The 22,663-nt window shown below is 39.6% G+C and overlaps 1 protein-coding gene across 1 annotated transcript in view; it reads right to left on the reverse strand.

Moving 5' to 3' along the window:
- Window positions 1–4,483: 4,483 nt before the first annotated feature.
- The window catches only part of LOC126188859 (uncharacterized), a 91,755-nt gene continuing 73,575 nt past the window's right edge, over window positions 4,484–22,663 (reverse strand). Inside the window, exons 7-8 of the mRNA XM_049930505.1 lie at window positions 10,207–10,409; window positions 4,484–5,515 (exon numbers count right to left, since the gene is read on the reverse strand). Coding sequence (XP_049786462.1) covers window positions 5,407–5,515; window positions 10,207–10,409 — 312 coding nt within the window. The 3' untranslated portion in view covers window positions 4,484–5,406. The remainder of the gene's footprint in view (window positions 5,516–10,206; window positions 10,410–22,663) is intronic.

Raw genomic sequence — 22,663 nt, forward strand, 5'->3', positions numbered from 1 at the left:
CTCTCAGAATTTTAACAGTAAACCACACTGATGCACAATGCCTCCGTTGCAACATCTGCCACTGGAGCTGGCTGAGCATTTACATGACATTTTTGTGATTACTAAATGAACAAAACACACTGCTCTTCTTTGGATATTCTCTATTTCTTCTGTCAATCCTATCTGGTACAACATAATGATGTGCAATATTCAAGAATAAGATGAACAAAGGTTTTGTAAGATACCTCTTGTGGGTCAATTACACTTCGTGAGAATTCTTCCAGTGAATCTGTCTGGAATGTCTTACCTGTGATTAGGTTTAAGTGGTTGTTCCACTTTAAATCACTCCATTCATGTACTCTTAAGGTGGATTTACAGCTAGTTCAAAACACGTTCTGCAACATTGTTCATGGCTCGTGGACTACCACAGTTCAGTTCACAAACTGCAGAAACTGTCTGAGATGGTCTAAAACTGAAGTAATTCCTTCACAGGAATTTCTTTTGTGAAATATGTCTTTCTTTGAAACAACTGGCTCCATAATATTTATTGTAATTTCAAAATCCGAAGGTACGAACACTAGACCTGTCTTGCAATTCAGCTCACACAGCATGTCATTCCCAACACGTCTTCTACAGTACCAGTAAATAACCTCTGATTACTTTACTAATGTGTTAAATACTTGACATGAAACTTGTAAGTAAAAAAAAAAAAAAATTAGGCTTATAGTTTCTTGGAAGTCACTACATGCTCTCTTCTACCAACAGTAGTTACATCTTTTCTCACTATGAAATGCTAGATGAACATAGTTTGGGTAATTTGAACTCCATTTTAAGCAAAAACAAATTTTTTGCACATCTGAATATATATTATGTCATATCTCCTGCACTGTGTGTCACACACTGATAATTTTACTCACACATTCAATGGTATATGTAGATGCTATCAGCAAACCTGTATTGTGAATAGGGTCTGTAGTAAAAAAGTGAGAAATTGTCATGTCTGATGCTGATGTTTTACTGCATGAACAGAAAAGGAAAGCCATAAACTTTCCTTTCTTCATTCTGTGGGGGGCGAGGGGTGTCAACAAGAAAAAGGTTTGGAATTACGTGCAGAGTGTGTTGGAAGTCACTAAATGCTTTCATCCACCAACAGCAACTATGTTGTATTTCCTTATTTCGTCAAGTATTATTAATGCATCACCACATAACTCTCATTAGTTCTTCCTTTTTACTGTCATATGGTAGCTCTTGCTGTGACAACACGATGTGAAAGGTTCGCTGCCAGTTGAGCATAGCTGACTATGTTAATAGTTATGTAAAAAGGTTGGCACTAGTGTAGATGGAAACACGAACAATGAACCTTACTGCCAATATGTTGCTGATTTCAGTGGAATAGTGTTGCAAACAATGATGTAAACAGAAAAATGTTTTTAAATTTAGTGTACATGCAGCTACAGGTGCATCTGCTTCCAGTGACTGTTCTGCAATCATGTAACCCTACAATATTGGCTCCTTCTGCCTAATTGTGTGCAACACATTACATTCATTTATGTTGGGGGTCAACTGCCAATTCCTGCATCAAACAATTGTCTGCAGGTCTTCCTGCATTTTGCTACAATTTTCTAGCATTGTGACATGCTGTACACAACAGCATCATCTGCAGAAAGCTCATGGAACTTTCACCACTAGGTGATTTATACATGTTGTGAAAACACTCCCTTGGGGTACATCCAAAGTTAATTTGATGTCTAAGATTTCTCTTTGTTGAGAATAACATGTTGTGATCTGTAACAATATTGTGAAAATGAAAGTTGTTACTCACTCTATAGCGGAGATGCTGAGTCACAGATAGGCACAACAAAAAGACTGTCACAAATAATAGCTTTCAAAGCCTTCGTTAGAATTAGACAGCGCGCGCGCACACACACACACACACACACACACACACACACACACACACACACACACACACACACACACGTTCCATCAGAGGCCACACTCATTCCAACTTGGATTTTCCATTGTTTGACATGTTGTGATCTTTTAATAGACTCTCGTCATTCCAATCACACAGCTGGTCCAATATTCCATAGACTTTTATTTTGTTTATTAAGTGGCACTGTCTAACTGTATCTAGTAGCTTCGGGAAGTCAAGGACACCAGCATCAACCTAAGTGATGCTATCTACTGCTTTATGGGTCTCATTAACAAACAGAGTGAACTGGATTTCACCCATATTTATTCCTTTAGAGAACTTGTCTCCAGAACCACTGTAATACACATGTTCCAAAATTTTAAAACAGGCCAACATCAAATATACAAGCCTATCGTTTTGTGCACCTATTCAATGAACCTTTTAGGAAAAAAATCGAAATGACCTGTGCTTTCTTCCAATCACTAGGAACATTTCCCTCCTTCAGAAAACTACATTACACAGCTGCTAGAAGAGGAGAGAGTTCTTTTGCATCATTATGTAGAATCATCCTGTAAGGACCAGTGGCCTTTCCTCTTGAGCAATATCAGTTGCTTTTCTATCCATGGTGACTTATTCCAACCACCCTCATTTTGACATATTTATAACAAATTAAAGGAAAAACCAACATGATCTACCACAGTGAAACAGTTTTAGGAAAAGGTGCTTAGTATTGTGGCCTTCTCTGTATTAACCTCTATTTTGAGGCCGTTGTGGTCACAAAGATTGTGGACAGATGGCTTCAATACATTTACTGATTTAACGTTCAACATCAAAACTTCTTAGGATTTTCAGCTGAGTTGGTAGAATTATACTTTTGAATCACTAAACACTATGCATGACTCTCTTTGCATTAATTTTGGTTTTCTTCAGTTTTTGTTTGCAAGGCTTTGGCTATGTCTAAATTTGCCCTCTTTGCTTTTGTAGCAACTTTCAAACATGGCTGTCAAACCATGGTTGGTCTTTCACACATCCCTCCACTTTCCTTGACACTTCGCGGACTAATGCATATTATACAACACACACTAATTTGTCGATTGATGCAATGCATTGCCAGTGATGATGTTGACCATTAAGATAAACTGTTTTCTGTTGCTTTTGCTAAGCCAAAATATCTTCCTACCTTTCTTTATATTACTATTTACTGCCTTACTCTGGGATGCTATAATGGCCGTATGATCATAGTTTCCTGGGAATTGCTGAGTCGAAAAGTTCATGTCTGTCGATGACCAAGAAATTCAATATATCATTTTTATAATTCAGTTCAACAGTTAACTGGTCAAAGCAATTTTTGGATAAGGCACTTAGAACAATATCACAGTATTCCCTGATCCTACTACTAGACCTAATTACTTGAGTCTCCCAGTCTGCAATTGGCGAGCTAAAATCCCTACCTAACACTGTCACACGACCAGAGAATTTATGTGACACTATCCTCAAACATTCCCCTCAAATGTTTCACCACTACTGCCCTTGAGGCTTGGGGTCTATAAAAGCACCCAATGACCATGTCTGATACAACTTTTACACATATCTTCACCCAAATTACTACACATTTGGAATCTATAAATTCATTAGGTACATTTTGACTGCTATAAACATGGCTCCACCACAGGTGTTCAACCTGTTTGTGATATAGCGTATTCTGATTGGAATTCAGACTTTAATTGCTATTAATGTCTGCTATCAGACTTGTTCTGGGACCTTTCCATTGATGCTCCTGGACTTATTGACAGTATACTATAACATTTTCTGTCTCCAATCTGCCATGGCAAATGTCACTTTCAGTAAGTAATAGGTATAGTGCTCTTCCCTGTCTGAAATCAGGAAGTATATTGTTGGGCTTGTGGAGGGAGTAATCATTATTAAAAAACCAGCGAAATGTACTACACCATCCTACTACCAACTTCCTGCACGTAAAGCATGCCTGACCTATGAAGGGGAGGAGAGGGTCCTCCAATTCTCCAGCCAAATGTGGAGGTTGAGAAATCTATATCCAACATTGTTAAGAAATCATCTGGACCTTAGGTTTAAGTCTTTCACTCGACTCCAAACCAGAGGACTGCAATTGGTTCTGGGAACCATGCTGTGAAATGCTAGCTCTGCTTCCACCTCACAGGTAATGCTAGCTGTCTTCTTCACAGCATCCACCTACCCTCTCAACCTAGTCATTCATACTGACAGGAGACACAATTTGCAGAGCCTCCTCCACATCTCAGATGTGACCTCTCTGACAAGCATAGTGGACTCTGACCTTCCTACCCACCTAACCTTGGAGAGCACAATGACAAGCAATCCCACCATCAACCTTTCTGGAAGGAGGGGATGCATCATCCCCCCCCCCCCCCCCCACCCCACACACTGAAAATTCAAACTCTACTGTAGTTTCTGATATTTGGTCTTCTGCACTCATTTCACATTATGTTGTTCAATATTCCAAATGTAATATCACTTTTAAGCAGTTGCTACTTGAAAATGACACACGATTGGATAGAATAATTTTTAAGGACTTCAGAAACATGCAGAAGAAAATAATGTGACAAAGGCGTTTTAATAGCAATGAATATACATTTGTTTCCCAGTATGATATCCTCACAGACCGCAGAAATCACTTGTCTTCTCAATATCATATCAGTTGGCCAACTCTCACGTGTTACACATATTTAGAAAAGGCAACTCTTACAAAATCAAAACAAAAACTTAAAAGTAACAGCATGAGAAATCAGGTCTAGCCCTGATCGCTATTTTTATCATCCCAGAGGAAACACTCAATGTATTGTTAAATAATGTAACAACTTCACACAAAAAAAAATTTGTTCAGGATAGACAGGTAGGGAAACAAATTTATGTAATCGATAAATATGATGCACCCCAAGCAGGTCTTCATCGTGTTCACACTTCACTGCTCTCTTCAGTTACTCCTGTCAAACAAGCTTCTTGTTCTGAAGGATTAAGTTCTATATTTTAACATATGCTGCATACTTGCATTAACTGCCAACTACAATCATCTGCCAAGGGTGATTCTACTGTCTATGCTCTGCATTATTAAAAATAGATATTGCTTTAAATTTTTTAAGTTATAACAGTACTGTTGTGAAAGAGCTTTTAATGTTCGCATTCAACAGACACATTGCTAAAAATCGTGTACATTCACTCTTGTCAGGTGAAACACGAAATGCTACCAATAATAAAGGAGCAGTGGAGCTTTCTTTGGCGGCAGGCAAAAAACAACAGCACTTCAAAAGTTGCACAGCAATATAAACGACAGTATTTTAACCAGAACATACAGGATGTGTCCCTGCTTCCTTTACATCTGCTTTTTGTAAGTATACACGTCAACAAAATCATGCATATTGTACAATGTGCCTACACACACTGTTTGCTAATGTCAAAACACAACTTTAAACAAATTATGTCCATATGGTTTTATGCCATTAGACAGAACTGCCAGAAAATTAGGATTTGTTGAACAGGGCCTTGTGGATTGTTCCAATATCAGGAGCAACTGATGACTTCGTGCCTGTTGGCAATTTTATTGCTGCATCGGAAGTTGACCGTAAACCACTGAAACATAAAAATATACGGTTTTGCATCAATGGTGACTAACATTTTCCTTTAAGTATTTAAATGTGTTCAGAAAATTTTCAAATTACACTGTTCTACAAAAAAAAAAAAAAAAAAAAAAAAAAAAAAAACTTTTTTCTATTTCTGATAAAAAATATTGTGATCCTAGTTGTATTTTGAGTGCTGAACTGAAAACTGTTTTTGGTTTTTTTTTTGTCCGGGATAGTTTATGAGTAATCGCAATTTTATTTCTCTTTTCAGTTTCTGATATAGTGCAGCAAACATGAGGTGAAATTCGACAAACAAATGCACATCTTTATGATGTTATAAGTTCATCACATTAGTGGAGGATGGGATCTAACATTAAACACAGTAACCTTTGTGTATACACTTCGAAGCATTTATTTGACATGAGAAATTACAGAAAATTGACAAACAATGAGCCACTGCCTTGTAATGCACATCACTTTTTTCTCTTGTATTGTGAATCTTTCTTCTCTCGAATGATATTCCAGCAATAATCTGCTAACATAGAAGGTATCCACTTCCCTTCATAGCGCCTTTCTATGGTAGGAATGTCTTTATGGAATCTTTCCCCATGTTCATCCGATATGTCACTACAACTCTCTGTGAAGTAATCCAGATGAGAGTCCATCATATGTACCTTCAAAGACATATTGCACCCTGATATGCTTTTATCATATCCTTCACTATTGCTTTGTAGTTAGTAGTTCTTCTTCTTCAGGAAGTTTTTCGACAACATCTTGAAACAGTCCCATGCGGTTTTTTCTGTATCAGTTTAACATGCTTCAAAATTTGCATCTTTCTGCAGTTCCCCAATTTGTGGGCCCACAAATACACCTTCCTTTATTTTTGCAGCTGAAAGACGAGGGAATCTGGTAGCTAGATATGCAAACCCACAGCCTGTTGGATCCATGGCCTTCACCAATTGTTTCATCAGGCCAAGTTTGAGGTGAAGCGGTGGAAGTAGTATATATTCAGGAGCTACCAGACTTTCACGTTGTACATTCTTTTCGCCAACTTTCCATCTTCGCCTAGGCCATTTCTTTTTCACGTAGTGAGAATTTCGGTCTTGACTATCCCACTCACAAAGAAAACAGGCATACTTTGTATAGCCTTGTTGCATTCCCAATACCACAGCAATTACCTTGAAATCTGCACACGTTTTCCATTTGTGTTCGTTGTATTTTAATGAATTTAGCATCCTTTGTATGAATTCGTAATTCTCTTTTGTCAAACTAGCATAAGCTACTGGAACAGAGGGTATTTTATTTCCATTATGGAGCAAAACACCCTTCAGACTTGTTTTCAATGCGTCTATGAAAAGTCTCCACTCCTGTGAAATATAAGTGAAGTTCAACACTTTCATCAGGCCAGCAACGTCATTGCAAAATGTCAGTGCTTCGTCAGTTGAAAAATAAGAAATAAAGGCATGTTCTCTGTGCCTGAATACACTGATTTTCGTACTTTGGTGCAGTAGATTATACTCTTGTAATCTTGAACCAAGCAGTTGCGCCTTTTGTTTACTTAGTCCTAGATCACGTACTAAATCATTTAAATCTGCCTGTGCTAACAAATGTGGCGATGACTCACTTGTGCAGTGATATAAAGAATCATCATCTGTGATTTCTTCAGTACTACTAATTTCACTGTCACTCGGAATTTAACCTCGAGCTCTTGAAGGTACTGGAAGGTTGTCAGAATGCTGCACTGGCATTCTCGCTGAAGGCAGATCTGGGTAAACAATGTGCCTCTTCGACTTCTTGTTTGTAAAACCCTGAATTTTTGTTAGACAGAAATAACAATCAGTAATATGGTCCTTAGGCTCCCTCCACACCATGGGAACAGCAAAGCAACGCCACATTCTCTTTACCTTTCCACCACTGAATTAGTTTGCAGTAACATGTAGCACAACAGAAATGTGGTGCCCATTCTTTATCTTGGTCTCCTACCTCTACTCCAAAGTAATGTTTGTATGCTTTCTTTATGACTGAAGAAATTTTCTTCCTATTTCTGATAAAAGTGAACTTCCCACAGATGAAGCAGAAGTTGACCAGCTTATATCGACATCCACGACGACGTGGCATTTCTGCAAATTTAAAAATACCACTTTGGTAATACACCTGTATTAAATTAATAGTAGGGAAGTACAGGAATGCTGATGTGTAAAAACAAGCAGTCTTTTTACCTTCAGCACCAGGCTCAATCAGTTGACACACAGGAACTAAAAAATTCAACCGTGCTTGGAAATATGACAGACAGTTACTTGTCAGCCAAAACAGCCACTCGTTAAGACTAACAGAAATTGCGGCTAACACCACTGTTGTAAACTCGAGATATATATATATATACACACCCACCCACACACACTCACACTCTACATAAAAAGTATCCCTGACAACGATATTTTGTTTACATATTTGAATTTCCCACCATAAAATGGTCTAGAAGCACATACTTTCATATCAGAAATAGAACCCATGTCGAACAGTGTTATTGTACTACTACACAATGCAAGGTATGGGCAAACTCATTTTCACTTTATTCGAAAATAGCATACAAATGGTATCTAATACACAGTGCAGTTCATTAGCTTTAAGACTATGGCAATAAAAGAGACTGTTTGCTAAAAATATAATTTGAAATAATGTGTAGTTGAACAGGGTGTATATGCGGACAAGGAAAAACAATTCCTGGATTTCCCGGCTAAAAATACACTTTCTTCCGGATGAAAATACACTTTTTCCCTGTTAAATGACAGTATACTTTCTCTCGAAACTCTAAAACTTATCAGTCCTTTGAAGTGTTAAGGTTTTATGCATCAGCTTAAAATTCCCAGTACATCAGTAAACGACCGCAAGTGGAAAAAAAGGAAATATTTTTGATGTGCAGCAACAAGTACGCTGCATATTTTTGTATTACAAAAGTATATATTCGAATGCCACCAAACACAGCATGTTAGTTTCCAAAACGTTGAAACTGAGATTGCGATGTGCCAATCATAGTTCACGTCATGTGATCTCACCAGCCAATAAAAGCAGATATTCAAAGCACACAAGTCTATCATATAGTCAGTCCACAGCAACTTCACTTAAGTAGCATGAATACGCGAGTAGGAAAATTTAAGGGTTTAAATTAATATAAAAGTGTGGCTACAAGAAAAGCTTCGCTTTCACATATAATACCGGTCTCTAAGATCAATAAGCCACCAGAAAAGCTATACTTTCATGGATGAATTTGTCCTTTTTTACGTGTATCACTTTAAGATACATCACACAAATGTGCCAGTAAAATTTTAAATAATGACAAATAAAACTAGGGGTTAATCTGGCATGACTGATGCAGAGATGACACCGGGTGGCAGATTCCTTCTGTGAAGAACTAAAGCTGCAGCACCATGCAAGCAAAGGGGTCAGTAAGCCACAACATGCTCAATCTCTGATGAGATATCTTATTTGCACCTGCAAATCTGCACCCGAGATCATCAAACCAAAAGCTGTGCAAGTTATAAAATAATTGCTTCTCTGACCGAACTGTCAAGTGTGTTCATTCCCCGACATATCCGTACGGCTTGGGATCCACAGAAAGACACGTGCAGAGGCAATACAACTAAGGTCATGAATAGCAGGTATCACAGAGTGAGAAGATTATGACTGGTCAAAGGCTTGGAGGTTGCTCAATGAGTCATTACAAATTAAAATGTGGTTGAGGGGGGCCTGTTTAATAAAAGATAGGGCTCTATTAATGGCTATCAGCTGTAAAAACACTACATGTTGTCCCTGGCAGCCAGAAGATGTAGATGACTAAGTACATTCCCTCCTATAAATGGTTTTAGAGCCATCAATGAAAATGATTGCAGACCCTGATACTCCTGAAGAACACAGAGGAAAATGCCAAAAGTCATGGGGAGAGAGTAGCACCTGAGACGTGGTAGAATTTTCCGTCTTGAGATGGGACCATTCAGTAAATTGCCACTTAAGAGTTCATTGAATACTTTTCAATATCACCTGCAAAGAACTTTGTCCTAACAGGGTAAAAGGACTGTCCATTTGTTCCGGTGTTAACCAGGAACTAAGGGGAGTATAAGTGTCTGCAAGTCATTTGATTTTGCTTTCGTTTCCTGGTGTGATGAAGGAGGGTTGTAAAGATTTGCACTGAACTGTCATCTGTCTGAAGACACTACCAATGTCTCATTGACAGTGACTGAAATTTGGTTTCATGAAGCCAAACATCTTGCCACCCATTGCATATGAGGGCTCTCATAATGGGAGCCAACCAGCCAGAGCAAAGGTCACCTGGGGCGGTGCCAGTGCCTTGAGTGGACAGGTTGACTCGTTACTGGTTATGTACTGTTATCCATCACCTGCCATGTGCAACTTTTAATTTTGTAGGATTCTATGAATCACTTATAGCTGTACAAATATTTTTTAAGGAAAGTTTAACCAAGGACAAAATTGATACTACAGCTCTGATATAAGAGTAGATGAAATCACCTTTGGCCTTGTGAACTGCAAACCAAAATAATATAGCAAGGATGGGACTAACACCTCAATGAAAGTGTATGAGCCACTCTCGAGGACAAATGATACGAACAACAGAAATTTTCGGAGAACAGCAATGTACAGATTCGGCAGAAATAAGTGCATCACAAACAGCTGAAAATTACTCACGTGGAAGAACTTCGACTGCCACTTTGTAAGACAGGAGGTCGAGAATTCACCAACATGCACTTCATTGGCTGCCCATCAAGTTGTCGATTATGATAAACGTCAACTGCACGTAATGCATCCTCAAGTCTAGCATACACAACTTCCGCAGTGCCTGGCCGCACCAAACGTGATACAACTAATGTTCCAATGTCTTCAAACAATTCCTGCAAAACAAGCAAGAGTTTTAAAAATCAAACTATTAAGTTTTGCTTAATTTAACTAAAAATAACTAACATCCACTGCAACCCAATAAAGAAAGTTAGTAAAAATTTTACTTCATAGTAGCTATGAAGTAAATGTAGCTCATACAACAAGACACTGCAAAAGATCACAAAAGGATGTTATGAGAAGTAAGTTTATTGTAGCAACAGAACTCAAGAAGTCGACAATGACGAGGAAAAACTATTGGTAACTGCCAATTAAGGCAAGTTCACAATTTTAGGCAATAAATACCACCACATTTATCTGCAATTAAAACATTTGACATTCGAGACCAAATTTAGAGAGCTGCAGCATTTCTGTCAGGAAGAGTGAAGAGGCAAATGTTCCGATCGCAGCATATTTGACAATTTAATAGTTTTCTTTCTTCCTTCTGAAATGTTTCACAATTCCACTGATCTATCCTTTTACCCCTATCTGCAGATCCTTTAAGATCCGTACATAATACAGTTCAGTTATTTTCATTTGTCCTTGCTATTCTAGAGGTGTAAAGATAAGGTGACTTTGTTACTGGATATCAGGCAACTGGCTACTATTAAAAGGTGAAGGAAGACAGGTGTACGAATGTCTCACATTTTCGAACTGCCAAATAGTCCAAAACTTTCTTGCGAGTCAATGTGCTAAGAGACCAACACGCTAATTACAACAAACTGAAGGTCTGAATGTGAACTATAAATTATCAAAGAAAGCACGAGGAGTCTCCATTTATGAAAGAAAGGATACACCAGCTGAAAGGTTGCTGAAAGGCAATAGAGGCAAGATGGAGACAGGATGATGAAAATAATGGTAGAAAAAGAAAATGGTTGTAATTGGCTTCTAGTTTAATATTAGTATACTGGTAAGATTGTTAAATTTATCACAAGTTTGGCTTGACATGAATGAGTGATTTCCATGTAGGAAAAATACTAGCATTTTTATGTAGTAATTTACAGACATCACTGAACACTAAATTCACAAACCATGGGTCAACTTTTGATTCAAGCTATGTCTGGGTACAAACCCACAGTTAACTAACTACTGCACCTCCTCAATTTGTAGCAGCTGAATGGGTAAAAGAAGTAGCCAATGGGTTGTGAAATAGTGTGTGGAGAACAAAATGAAGAACATGAAACTGATTATCTTACAGGTCACAAATGGAAGAGGAAGACAAGTGGGAAGTTACATGCATTATGTAGAACAGACAATACGAGGCACGTTTTTAACAGAACAGACATAATATGATGCATGTTTTTAACTAAGTACAGTTTTGAAATCAAAATATAACAAGTAAATTTCTCTAAGCAATTTTATTTTTACATGAAAGCCTGTACTTTAATTTAATTTTTCTACACAAGTCTCACTAATATTAAGACACTTATCATATTGTACAATCAAGTTTGAATACCATCCTAGTAGGAATCTGCTGCCAGAGTATAACTTTCAATAATTTAAACATTTTGTAACAACTGCATAAAGCATAATTTACTTGAGGAAACACATCACATAACCTGCATCAAATTATCAGTAATGACTAAAGGTTACCTACTTTGTTCTCCTCATGCACATTCGTAGAGCCACCTTTAAAAGCTCTCATCCATTTCTGTACCATCCCATCAATCATAAGCGTCAAGAAGTGTGTTCTATGCAATTGTTATAGACCATTTAAATTATCTAAAGTTATGCTCAGGCAGCACATTTTTATGAGGATGGTATTCACAGCTGGTTGTATGGTACTATAAGTGCCTTAAAATTGATTGAAATTGTGCAAAAAGATGATTAAAGTCCAGGCTTTCATGTAAAAATAAAATTGCTAAAGAAGTTGATTGGTTTTATTTTTATTTCAAAATGAAACTTACTTAAAAAATAGGCCTCACACATAGGCGCTGACTGGCAGACAGGCACATTTAAAAATAGTTGGGCCTCAGTGCCTAGAGGCATTCCTGTCTGCTGATAAATTGTCTCAACTGTGGTAATAATTTATCCTACTTTATATTGTTATTCCCTCCCAGATTTTTCACTCAGACGTAACACGTAAGTAAACACAGAAACAGCCAAAAATGAAAAACTGAAACCAAGCAATATGAAGACAACTGGGAAGACTATTAGAAATGACATAGCAAGTATTTCACAGAAGGGATGGACAGATGGACTAAATACTGTCCAAGTTTTGTTGTTACACAGTTTCAATCTCTACAGATGTTCAGGAATTGCACTTCAGTTTTACTCCACTGCAGCAGCAAAGTGTGCACAGGACAGCCCTGGACTCGTGACCACCAAAATAGTCAAGAAGATTAAATAAAGGGTGTACCTCCCAACTCTTCACGCAGTCCATGCAGACCTGCTCAACTGGACTAACATACGAGGGTCAGTCCAGAAGAAATGCACACATTTTTTTAATCCATCTTTTATTCTACATGCTTGAAAGTTTTACAGTATGTAGATAAATCCTTTAGGAACAATATTTTCATTTCTCCACCTAATTTTCATCTCTCTCAACTGCCTTACGCCATCTTGGAATCAGCGCCTGTATACCTGCACAGTAAAATTCTGAACCAACCTGTTGGAGCCACTGTTTGGCAGCGTGCACGAGGAAGTCATCATCTTCATCTTCAAACCTTGTTCTACGAAGAGAGTCATTCAGTTTCCCAAAGAGATGATAGTCACATGGAGCCAGGGCAGGACAGTAAGGCGGGTGTTTCAGTGTTGTCCATCCAAGATTTGTGATCGCTTCCATGGTTTTTTGACTGACATGTGGCCGTGCACTGTCGTGCAACAACAAAACATCCTACTTTTGCCGATGTGGCCGAACACGACTCAGTCAAGCTTGAAGTTTCTTCAGTGTTGTCACATATGCATCAGAATTTGTGGTGGTTCCACTTGGCATGATGTCCACAAGCAAGAGTCATTCGGAATCGAAAAACACTATAGCCATAACTTTTCCAGCAGAAGGTGTGGTTTTGAATTTTTTTCTTGGGTGAATTTGCATGATGCCACTCCATTGATTGTCTCTTCGTCTCTGGTGAAACATGATGTTTCACCACCTGTCAAGAAATTCATCTCAATTCTTGTACTGTTCCAAAAGTTCGCTGCATACCGTTTTTCTTGTTCCTTTGTGAGCCACTGTCAACATCCTGAGAACCCACCTGGCACAAACCTTTTTTAACACCAACACTTTCAGTATTCTGCAAACACTTCCTTCCCCTATCCCAACATAGCGTGACAATTCATTCACTGTGATGCATCTGTCAGCAGTCACCAATTCGTTAACTCTCTGCACATTGGAGTGTGTGCAGTATGAGGCCTGCCGCTGCGAGGACAATGCTCAATACTGTCATGCCCGCTTTCATCACGTAACCTGCTTGCCCACCGACTAACTGTACTGTGATCGACAGCAGCATCTCCATACACCTTTTTCAACCTCTTGTGGATGTTTCCCACTGTCTCGTTTTCACAGCACAGGGATTCTATGACAGCACGTTGCTTCTGACGAACGTCAAGTGTAGCAGCCATCTTGAAGACATGCTGTGACGGCGCCACTCACAGGAGCAGGTTGAACTAAGTTTGAAAACAAGTGGGAAGGATGTATCCACACTGTAAAACTTTCACACATGCAGAATGAAAACTGTATTTTTACAAAAATATTGTGCATTTCTTTTGGAGTGACCTCATACAAACTATTATCACACTACTGGGTAACACGCCACACCAATCCTGTAAAGCAAACATCAACACAATCTCTCAGATCCTGTTTTGGAATGCCAATGGTGTCATAAACAAAAGAAATGAAATGGTTGCGTTCAAGGAGCAAAAGGGTATCCGAATCGCTCGTGAATGAAACGCTGCCTACGCCTCACAAACAACTAAACATTCCAGGTTATAGCATCTATCATACTGACCAAGCAGATGGCAGGAATTGGTGCGACACAGCCATCATCATGTACAAAGACACAGAACACACAAACATTGAGCTCCCTGTACTTGAGAGACTAGAGTCTGTGGCTGTCAGGGTCAAGTACAATGGAACTAAACCCCACTCTGGTACCACTATACAACCCACCTAAAATCATAGGAACACATGATACCAGTACAGTTCAACATAGCACTGTGGGTAATCACTGCTGGAGATCTAAATGCAAAACACCTTGAGTGGAATTCACAAATATGTACCTCCAATGTCAAGAAACTATATTTAACATGCACTAGGCGAAAACTACATTATACTAGGACCAGATGTCCCCAAGTACATGCCAACACAGGCCAGACATGTTAAACACAGACTTTATGAAGGGCATCACATGCACACTCAGTCTTACAGTTGGAAACTGATCTGGACTCAGACCACATGTCTGTAATACTTCACGTGGAAGAAACACTGCAGGACACAGAACCACACAGGATATTAAACTGTAAGAGTGCAAATTGGACTCTGTTCACGGAAACGCTTGATAGTCATATCCCAGACACTCCTGAAATTAACAACACACAACAAACTGATGAGACGATGGAGTTTCTTACTACCAGTGTCCAAGATGAAATGTCTGATGCAATTCCACATACAACGCTCCAAGAACACTTGACAGCCTTGCCCAGGTAATCCTGGGTCTTATCTTTATGAGGAACCACCTTACAAGATACTGGCAGCGTACCAGGTACTAATAGGAAGAAAATACAAACATTTAGAAACGATCAATAGAGGCAGAAACCCTCAGGGCTAGATGCCGTATGTCTTGGCGTGTGGAAGTTCGCCAGACACTTCACTAGGGATAAACATTACATTCCTACTCTACAAGGCCCATACTGCCCTGCATACTTTTCGAAGGAGAAGGCAGAGCTGATGGCAACAACACCTGCAGTGTCTTTCATGCCAAATCTGGCTCCTTCAGACCCAGCATTCACACTTTAAACGGACCAGGAGATTACATGACACATAGCCCAGCCCACGTGTAACGAGATCTGACGTACTAGCATGAATGAAATCACTCGAGCTATCAAGTATTTCAATGCTGGGAAATCCCCTGGTCCTGAAGGCATTCAAAACCATGTCCTCCAGTAGCTCACAGAGCTGCAGAATACCTTACATACTTAACGAATGCCACCTTGTAACACCAATATGTCGCTGACTTTGGAAGGCAGCAAAGGTCCTGATCTTCAGAAAGCCAGGGAAAGACCACTCCCTCCCACAAAACTATCGGCTCATCAGTCTGCTGTGCTCACTCAGCAAGATTGTTGAGAAGGTAATACTAAAACGCATCACTAGGCACTGCATCGTCAGTGACACCTTAAGATCTCAGCAATTTGGCTTTAGGAATTGCCACTCAACAGCACAACTCCTCTGCATAGTTGAACCTATAACACATGGCTACAACACGAACAAAGACACGGGAGTTGTGTTCCTTTCAATTGTCTCAGGCACAACCGCCTCATATGCAAACTAAGTGATGTTGGTTTCCCCAATGGGCTTGTATGTCTCATATATCTCACAAACAGATGTTTCAAGAGCAAACAATTGACACAACATGGTATTCAAGCTGGAGTACCTTGGGGAAGCATAATGGGGGTCATCTTGTCCAACCTCTACATTAATTATCTCCCAGCAACACAGAACACAATGCTGGCCGTCTATGTGGACGACACAGCCATCCTTGCACAGACTGGAAACCGTCAAACATTAAATCATGATTACAGACAGCAGTCAGAACTTCTGGGCCTTTGTTGAACGGAGTGTCAAAAACTGAAGAAGTTCTGTTCATACGCAGAGCAAAACCACTGCGCAAACACCAACACTGTAGGCATGTAATAATACATGCATGCCCAACATGTTTCCAAGAGAAAATCAGATACCTCAGTGTCTGGCTGGACTGGAAACTTGCGTGGCGGAACCACATGGAATACGTTCCCAACAGAGCACATGTGAGGCTCAAACAAAACGTTCAACAGGGAAAGCATACTAAACAGGAAGGTATCAAGATCCATATACATGACAGTGATCAGACCTCTGATGTACGCAGCTTGTGTCTGGGGATATGCAGCTCCTACTCACCTGCAATTCATATAGAACAAAGTGCTATGCATTAGCAACACTTCACACTGCATTCACACTGTGGACCTTCACAATGAATACTACCTTGAAACTCTCAAGAAAGTACTCAAAAAGCTCGTCACACCACTACACAGAAACTCTTAAGACACACTAACAATCCTTTCACCCTTCCTCTGGGGAACTACGATCACAACCACAGGTGGAAGCATAAGTGGCTAAAAACAAAGCTAGCCACAGCATAACCAACAATTGCAAGCTAACAAACAGTCACAAATGACAACATTGGCCAGCTCCTGCACATCAGCAATGCTGACTGTATATGCCAGCTGCTATCACAGCTGACCAACAGGCAACAGCAGAGAAGCCGACAAACTTTTATACTAATGTACAAACAAACCCCCAATACTACCCTACACTGTGAATCCAGTGTGTGATCTATTGGACACTAACCTATGAACCCAACCGTTACAGGCATGCCGATGTTGGTCGAGAAGTCAACATCAGTACCCAGCTGCGACAGCCAAGTAACAATGTCTCAAAGTCACAGGCACCCACCTGCATGATACCCACCACTAACTTACCTAACCCTTGCATGATCTGTCACAGATAGCAAGCAAACCACTACTGCTCTCATTACCCGACACAACTACGAGAGATGTTTTTTCCCTCACTTAGTGTTCTTATTCCCCTCTGCCCTTCAAACTGCTATGCTTCATTCAACACTCAACCTAATATATCTCCAGAGGAGCTTAGTAGTGATTTATCATAACCAGACAAATGCAAACATCAAAGTATGTACATCCTGCGAAGAACTAACTTAGTGAAAACTAACTACTATGCAGAGATGGCAGTAGACCTACTGTGTTGGCCATCATGCCAGTGCGGGCATAGAGGGGCACTCTTTTTGACAGATTGAAGTTGGCAACCTAACTGAACAGTACAGTTAGCACCTGTAAATCCAAGCATACAAGTTCAATTTGCAGTCTAAATATAGTAAGTTACATGAAAGTCTGTCTATCAGTTTCCAAATTCTGAATCGGCACACGTCAGAGGGCTTCAATTAGTAGTTAATGTTGGCTGCAGCCAACATTATCTAGTTGATAGTAAGGATGGGAAAAACCCATTGGTTAAACCAATACCAATATTTTAATTCTGAATAATGCATTTTTCAGTATTTGTTTAGTCCTGGTTATAGAAGGTGTATTTCATATTTTACTAATATAGCCTATTCCCAAATTTACCATTGCTTTGAAACACTATATGAATACCAACATTCAGAAACTGATCAACACTATCTTAATAACAATGCCTACAAACATTTGGCATTTGCCGCAGTAGTAACACTGGCTCCTGTCAGATCACAGGAGTTAAGCACTGTCAGGCTGGGCTAGCAGTTGGATGTTGACCATTCGGTCTGCCGAACATTGTTGGCAAGTGGGGTGCACTCAGCCCTTGTGAGGCAAACTGAGGAGCTACTTGATTGTGAAGTAGTGACTCTAGTCTTGTAAACTGACATTCGGCCAGGAGAGTGGTGTGCTGACCACACGCCCCTCCATAAACGCTTCCAGTGACACCTGTGGGCTGAGGACAACATAGCAGCCATGGCATAAGAATCAGTAGACACACAATAATTTATTGGTGCTGTGTGGCACGGCATACCAGACGCTATGTGTGTACGTGCACTGTGTAATACTTGGCCCCAACTGATCTACATCTACATAAAAATCCGTAGGGACCAGAAAAATTTTCATTTTGTGATAAATGTGAAAAATATGCAAATTCTGCCTCAAAATGCAAAATTACTTAATAGGCGCTGTTTCATAGAAAATTTTATCTAGATGAGCTACTTAGCAGAGATGTTTGAAACAGCTTTATTTTCTGCACGCAATATCGAAGATTCAAGCAGTTACTGGCATTATATATCATCTGGTGAAGCCCAATTTGGCAAGAATGTGCTAAGAATGCAGTTGCAAAGTAAATTGTATGAAGGCAATGATGTATTGATGTGCTCAATAATATGCTGCATGCCAACTGTGGATGACTGACTGGTCTATTTAAGATACACATCATACAATGCAATATAGTACTCAGCCATGGGACCTAGTATTTTACGAGGAAAAAATGTGTAGTTTGTTAGCTGACGTTCAAGAGATAGTATAATACAGACAGATTTAACTTGGCAAATTACATGGCAGATGTTTTGAACTGTTGTGGAACTACATCGTTAACAATACTGTCAACTTCAATGGGCAACTGTGAAGTAGCCGACCCCCCAATGCTTTGTGTTGAGCGTTGCTCATTGTTTACTTTTCTTATTTTGAAATAAGTGAAGTGACTAATCCTGGTCCACCACAGGTTTCTATTATGACCATTATAACAACAGAAGAGATCGGTGACCCCTGTGGCAATGTGTCAGTTCTGCTGTAGGCTGCTGCTCAGTGAAATAGAGTCGAGGTTTGTTTCCCTGCAACGCTCCTTCCCCTTTGGCGGTCAAAATTTTAGTCTGTTTATGCTCACGGCTATCTGCGACTATAGCCTATAGCACCCGCCCTCTGCGATATAGCGACTGGAAAATAAAATCTGTAATATTTTTCAATGGCACTGAAATTCTTCCCCTGATGCTAAAATCACGTTGCCATACGTTTGGTTCTACTTCCACGCTAAGTGCCTTGTCAGTTCTATCTGCAGTGTTGTCAAGCATGGGTGATAGGGCTATGAATGCCCATGAAAGGTTGAAATTAGTAGTGTGCATATTTTTTAATCTTCAAATTGGTCGGGAAAAGACAAATAATGTCCAGAAACACCTAATATCAGAGACACATTCACTTAACTGGCAAGAAAATGCTGCTGCTTTTCAACAGAGCCATCATTTTTGAAAGCTTAAGTACAGCCAAACAAAGAAAACAAAGGTTATTTCGGAAGAAAAAGATGTTGAAGTTTTCACTCAAATAAACATTTCAGTCAGAAAGTTCCCAGTCAGCACTTTTTAGTCAATTTCGAAGAACTAATAACATGTTTGTCATCACTCATGTAGCGTGACAACCTTTTAAATTTCTGCATCTCATTTACGAACTAAAATATAGTTGGGGGGAAAGAAAGAAAGAAAAAGGGGGGGGACATAGATTTTGCCAAAAAGTAGATGCTACATTTTCCGGTCTCTAAATATTCCGTAATTCACTATATAGTATGATGTACCACTACTAATTACTTCCATTTCTGTTACACATGCAAACAGAATGAGGAAAACTAACTGCCTATACATCTCCATACTAAAAAGAAATTATTTCATCTTTGGTGCCCTTGCATTGGTCACAGTAGAATTATTCTGCAGGCGGCATAATTTGCCAGTTTTCTAAATTTTCTCAATCACGTTCCACAGAAAGAACATCGTCTTCCATCCAGGGATTCCAATCAGGGCACACAAAGCAGCTGTGTAATACTTGTGTTTTGATCGATCTTACCAGTTGCAAAATTGCTTTGATGTCTGCCTTTAACCGGTGCAGATCCCAATACTCTAGCAGTACTCAACAATGTACCGTTCAGATTAAACTGGAGATGACAAGAACAAATGTATCTGAAAACTAGTTGACTCAGCAATAACTGCTATCCCTAGTAGACAGTAATTTCTGAGGTAGCCACTGTTGTCTGCTGTATTGTACTTCAATATTTCACAGTTTCTCTTCCTCGTAGTAAGTGTATGCAATCGCCGCAGCTACAAATTTTATCACAGGGTAATACACAAGGCAAGTGTTGAGCTTGGTGAGTGTGCAAAACTTCACACATGCACGAAGTGCCATCCAGGGCTCGGCCAGTCTCAACAATACTCTGTACAGCTCTGTTTTTTCTCAGCTGTCCTCTAAATTGCTCTGTGCAGCAAAATATTTCACCTAGCAGGTTGATGCAACACTTTCTTTGAGCATCTGTTGCAGCATTTTTCTACCGGAACGACACTCTGCAATTCAGCAAGTCCTAATATCAATGGTGTTTATTCTTTGCTAGTCGCTTGTGGTATAAAGGTAGTTCACAGGGCCCATTGCTATTCACATAAAAAAGAGGCAATCTCGTGATCTATTATCACAACCTTTAAAAATGAATAGGAATCACAATTCTTTTTCGAAGAGACGTAATATAATCGAAGAATATTGCAAATTTAATACTGAATGCCATTACACCATCATGCACAAATAATTAAAAGATTTAGTTGGGGAGGGGGGGAAAGGGGGTCAAGTGTGAGTAGGACACACACACTGAGGAGGGTTCCATGAAAACAATTTTATATACATATTTTTTTCTATCCATCCTGGAAATCTAGGATCTCAACGATTTATGCCCATATTCTGAATAGATATTGTAAGGGTATTGATCCCGGGAATTCCAAGATCTTATCAAAATCTCTATGGTAGTTCCTTAGACTAGCCCAGACATACCAACAGAAGCGAGCAGAGGAGTTCAGTTTGCATACAGGTTGATAAATTATTGAACAATATGAAAAAAAGGTAAATTAGTTACGAACTACATCGCACACACACTTTATTCAACATGTAAACGTCATTACAGATATTCTGATTTAGGTTCGGACACATTTGATACGCCTGCAATCCTTGGTGGTGATGTGGTGCAGACGAACAGTAAAATTGTGCATGAGCAGCTGAAGTGACTGAAAATCGATGTTGTTGATGACCTCCTGAATGGCTGTTTTCAGCTCAACAATGGTTTTGGGGTTATTGCTGTACACCTTGTCTTTAATATAGCGCCACAAAAAGGAGTTGCATGTGTTCAGATCCGGATAATATGGCAGCTATCCAAAACCTTCATGTACTGTTTGGTAGTCACCGTGCCATCAAAGGAATATCGCACTGTTTATTCCGTGACTGGACACTGCACACCACACAGTCACTCATTGAGGGATAAGAGACTTCTGAATTGCGAAATGCTGATTCGCAGTCCTCCAAACAAGCCAATTTTGCTTACTGATGAACCCATCCAAATGAAAGTGGGCTTCATTGCTAAACCAAACCATATTCCCATCAAAGTCATATTCGTCAATTCTGTGGACAACAGTGTTGGTAAAACATAACCGCTGTTCCACGGCCCTGGGGCTTAATGGCCAATGTGTTCCAATTTTGTATGGGAAGACATGCAGGTCTTCAGCAACATTTTGTTGCTGTGTCTCCTGGCTGATTTCCACCTGTTGTGCAGGCAGCTTATTTGATAGATTTCCTGGGGCTGATTTGAAAAACAGCATGTGTCTTCTCTATGTTTTCATGCATTTTCACCTTTTTTGGATGACTGATGTTGCCAACACTCATCACTAACACTGACCGTTCTCTCAAAGTTGCAAATCAAATTATTGATTGTTAGGACAACTGGACACTCTGACTTCAGCTTGAACTTGGTCACAAACTTTCTCTGAGCCCCCACGTGGGCGGCTGTTTCGACTTCACAAGCGCTATAGACCCAACCATGCTGTACCATGACCTCTTCACGTACAAATGGCCGAAAACAACATGACGCATGTGCATATGCATACTAATTCCCACCATGTCCCACAGTCAACCACACAGTTTGAGTGTCCTAACTCAAACCATTCAGAAGTTATGATGATTTTGTTTCATATACCGGGTGATCAAAAAGTCAGCATAAATTTGAAAACTTAATAAACCCCAGAATAATGTAGATAGAGAGGTAAACATTGACACACATACTTGGAATGACATGGGATTTTATAAGAACCGAAAACAAAAACACCCCATATTGCTAGACGCGTGAAAGATCTCTTGCGCGTGTTGTTTGGTGATGATCATGTGCTCAGCTGCCACTTTTGTCATGCTTGGCCTCCCAGGTCCCCAGACCTCAGTTCATGCGATTATTGGCTTTGGGGTTACTTGAAGTCGCAAGTGTATCTTGATCGACCGACATCTCTAGGGATGCTGAAAGACAACATCCGACACCAATGCCTCATACCATAACTCCGGACATGCTTTACAGTGCTGTTCACAACATTATTCCTTGACTACAGCTACTGTTGAGGAATGATGGTGGACATATTGAGCATTTCCTGTAAAGATGATCATCTTTGCTTTGCCTTACTTTGTTATGCTAATCATTGCTATTCTGATCAGGTGAAGCCCCATCTGTATGACATTTTTTGAACGTTTGTATTTTTTGGTTCTAATAAAA

Source organism: Schistocerca cancellata, chromosome 1 (genome assembly GCF_023864275.1).
Source record: "Schistocerca cancellata isolate TAMUIC-IGC-003103 chromosome 1, iqSchCanc2.1, whole genome shotgun sequence".
NCBI lineage: Eukaryota > Metazoa > Arthropoda > Insecta > Orthoptera > Acrididae > Schistocerca > Schistocerca cancellata.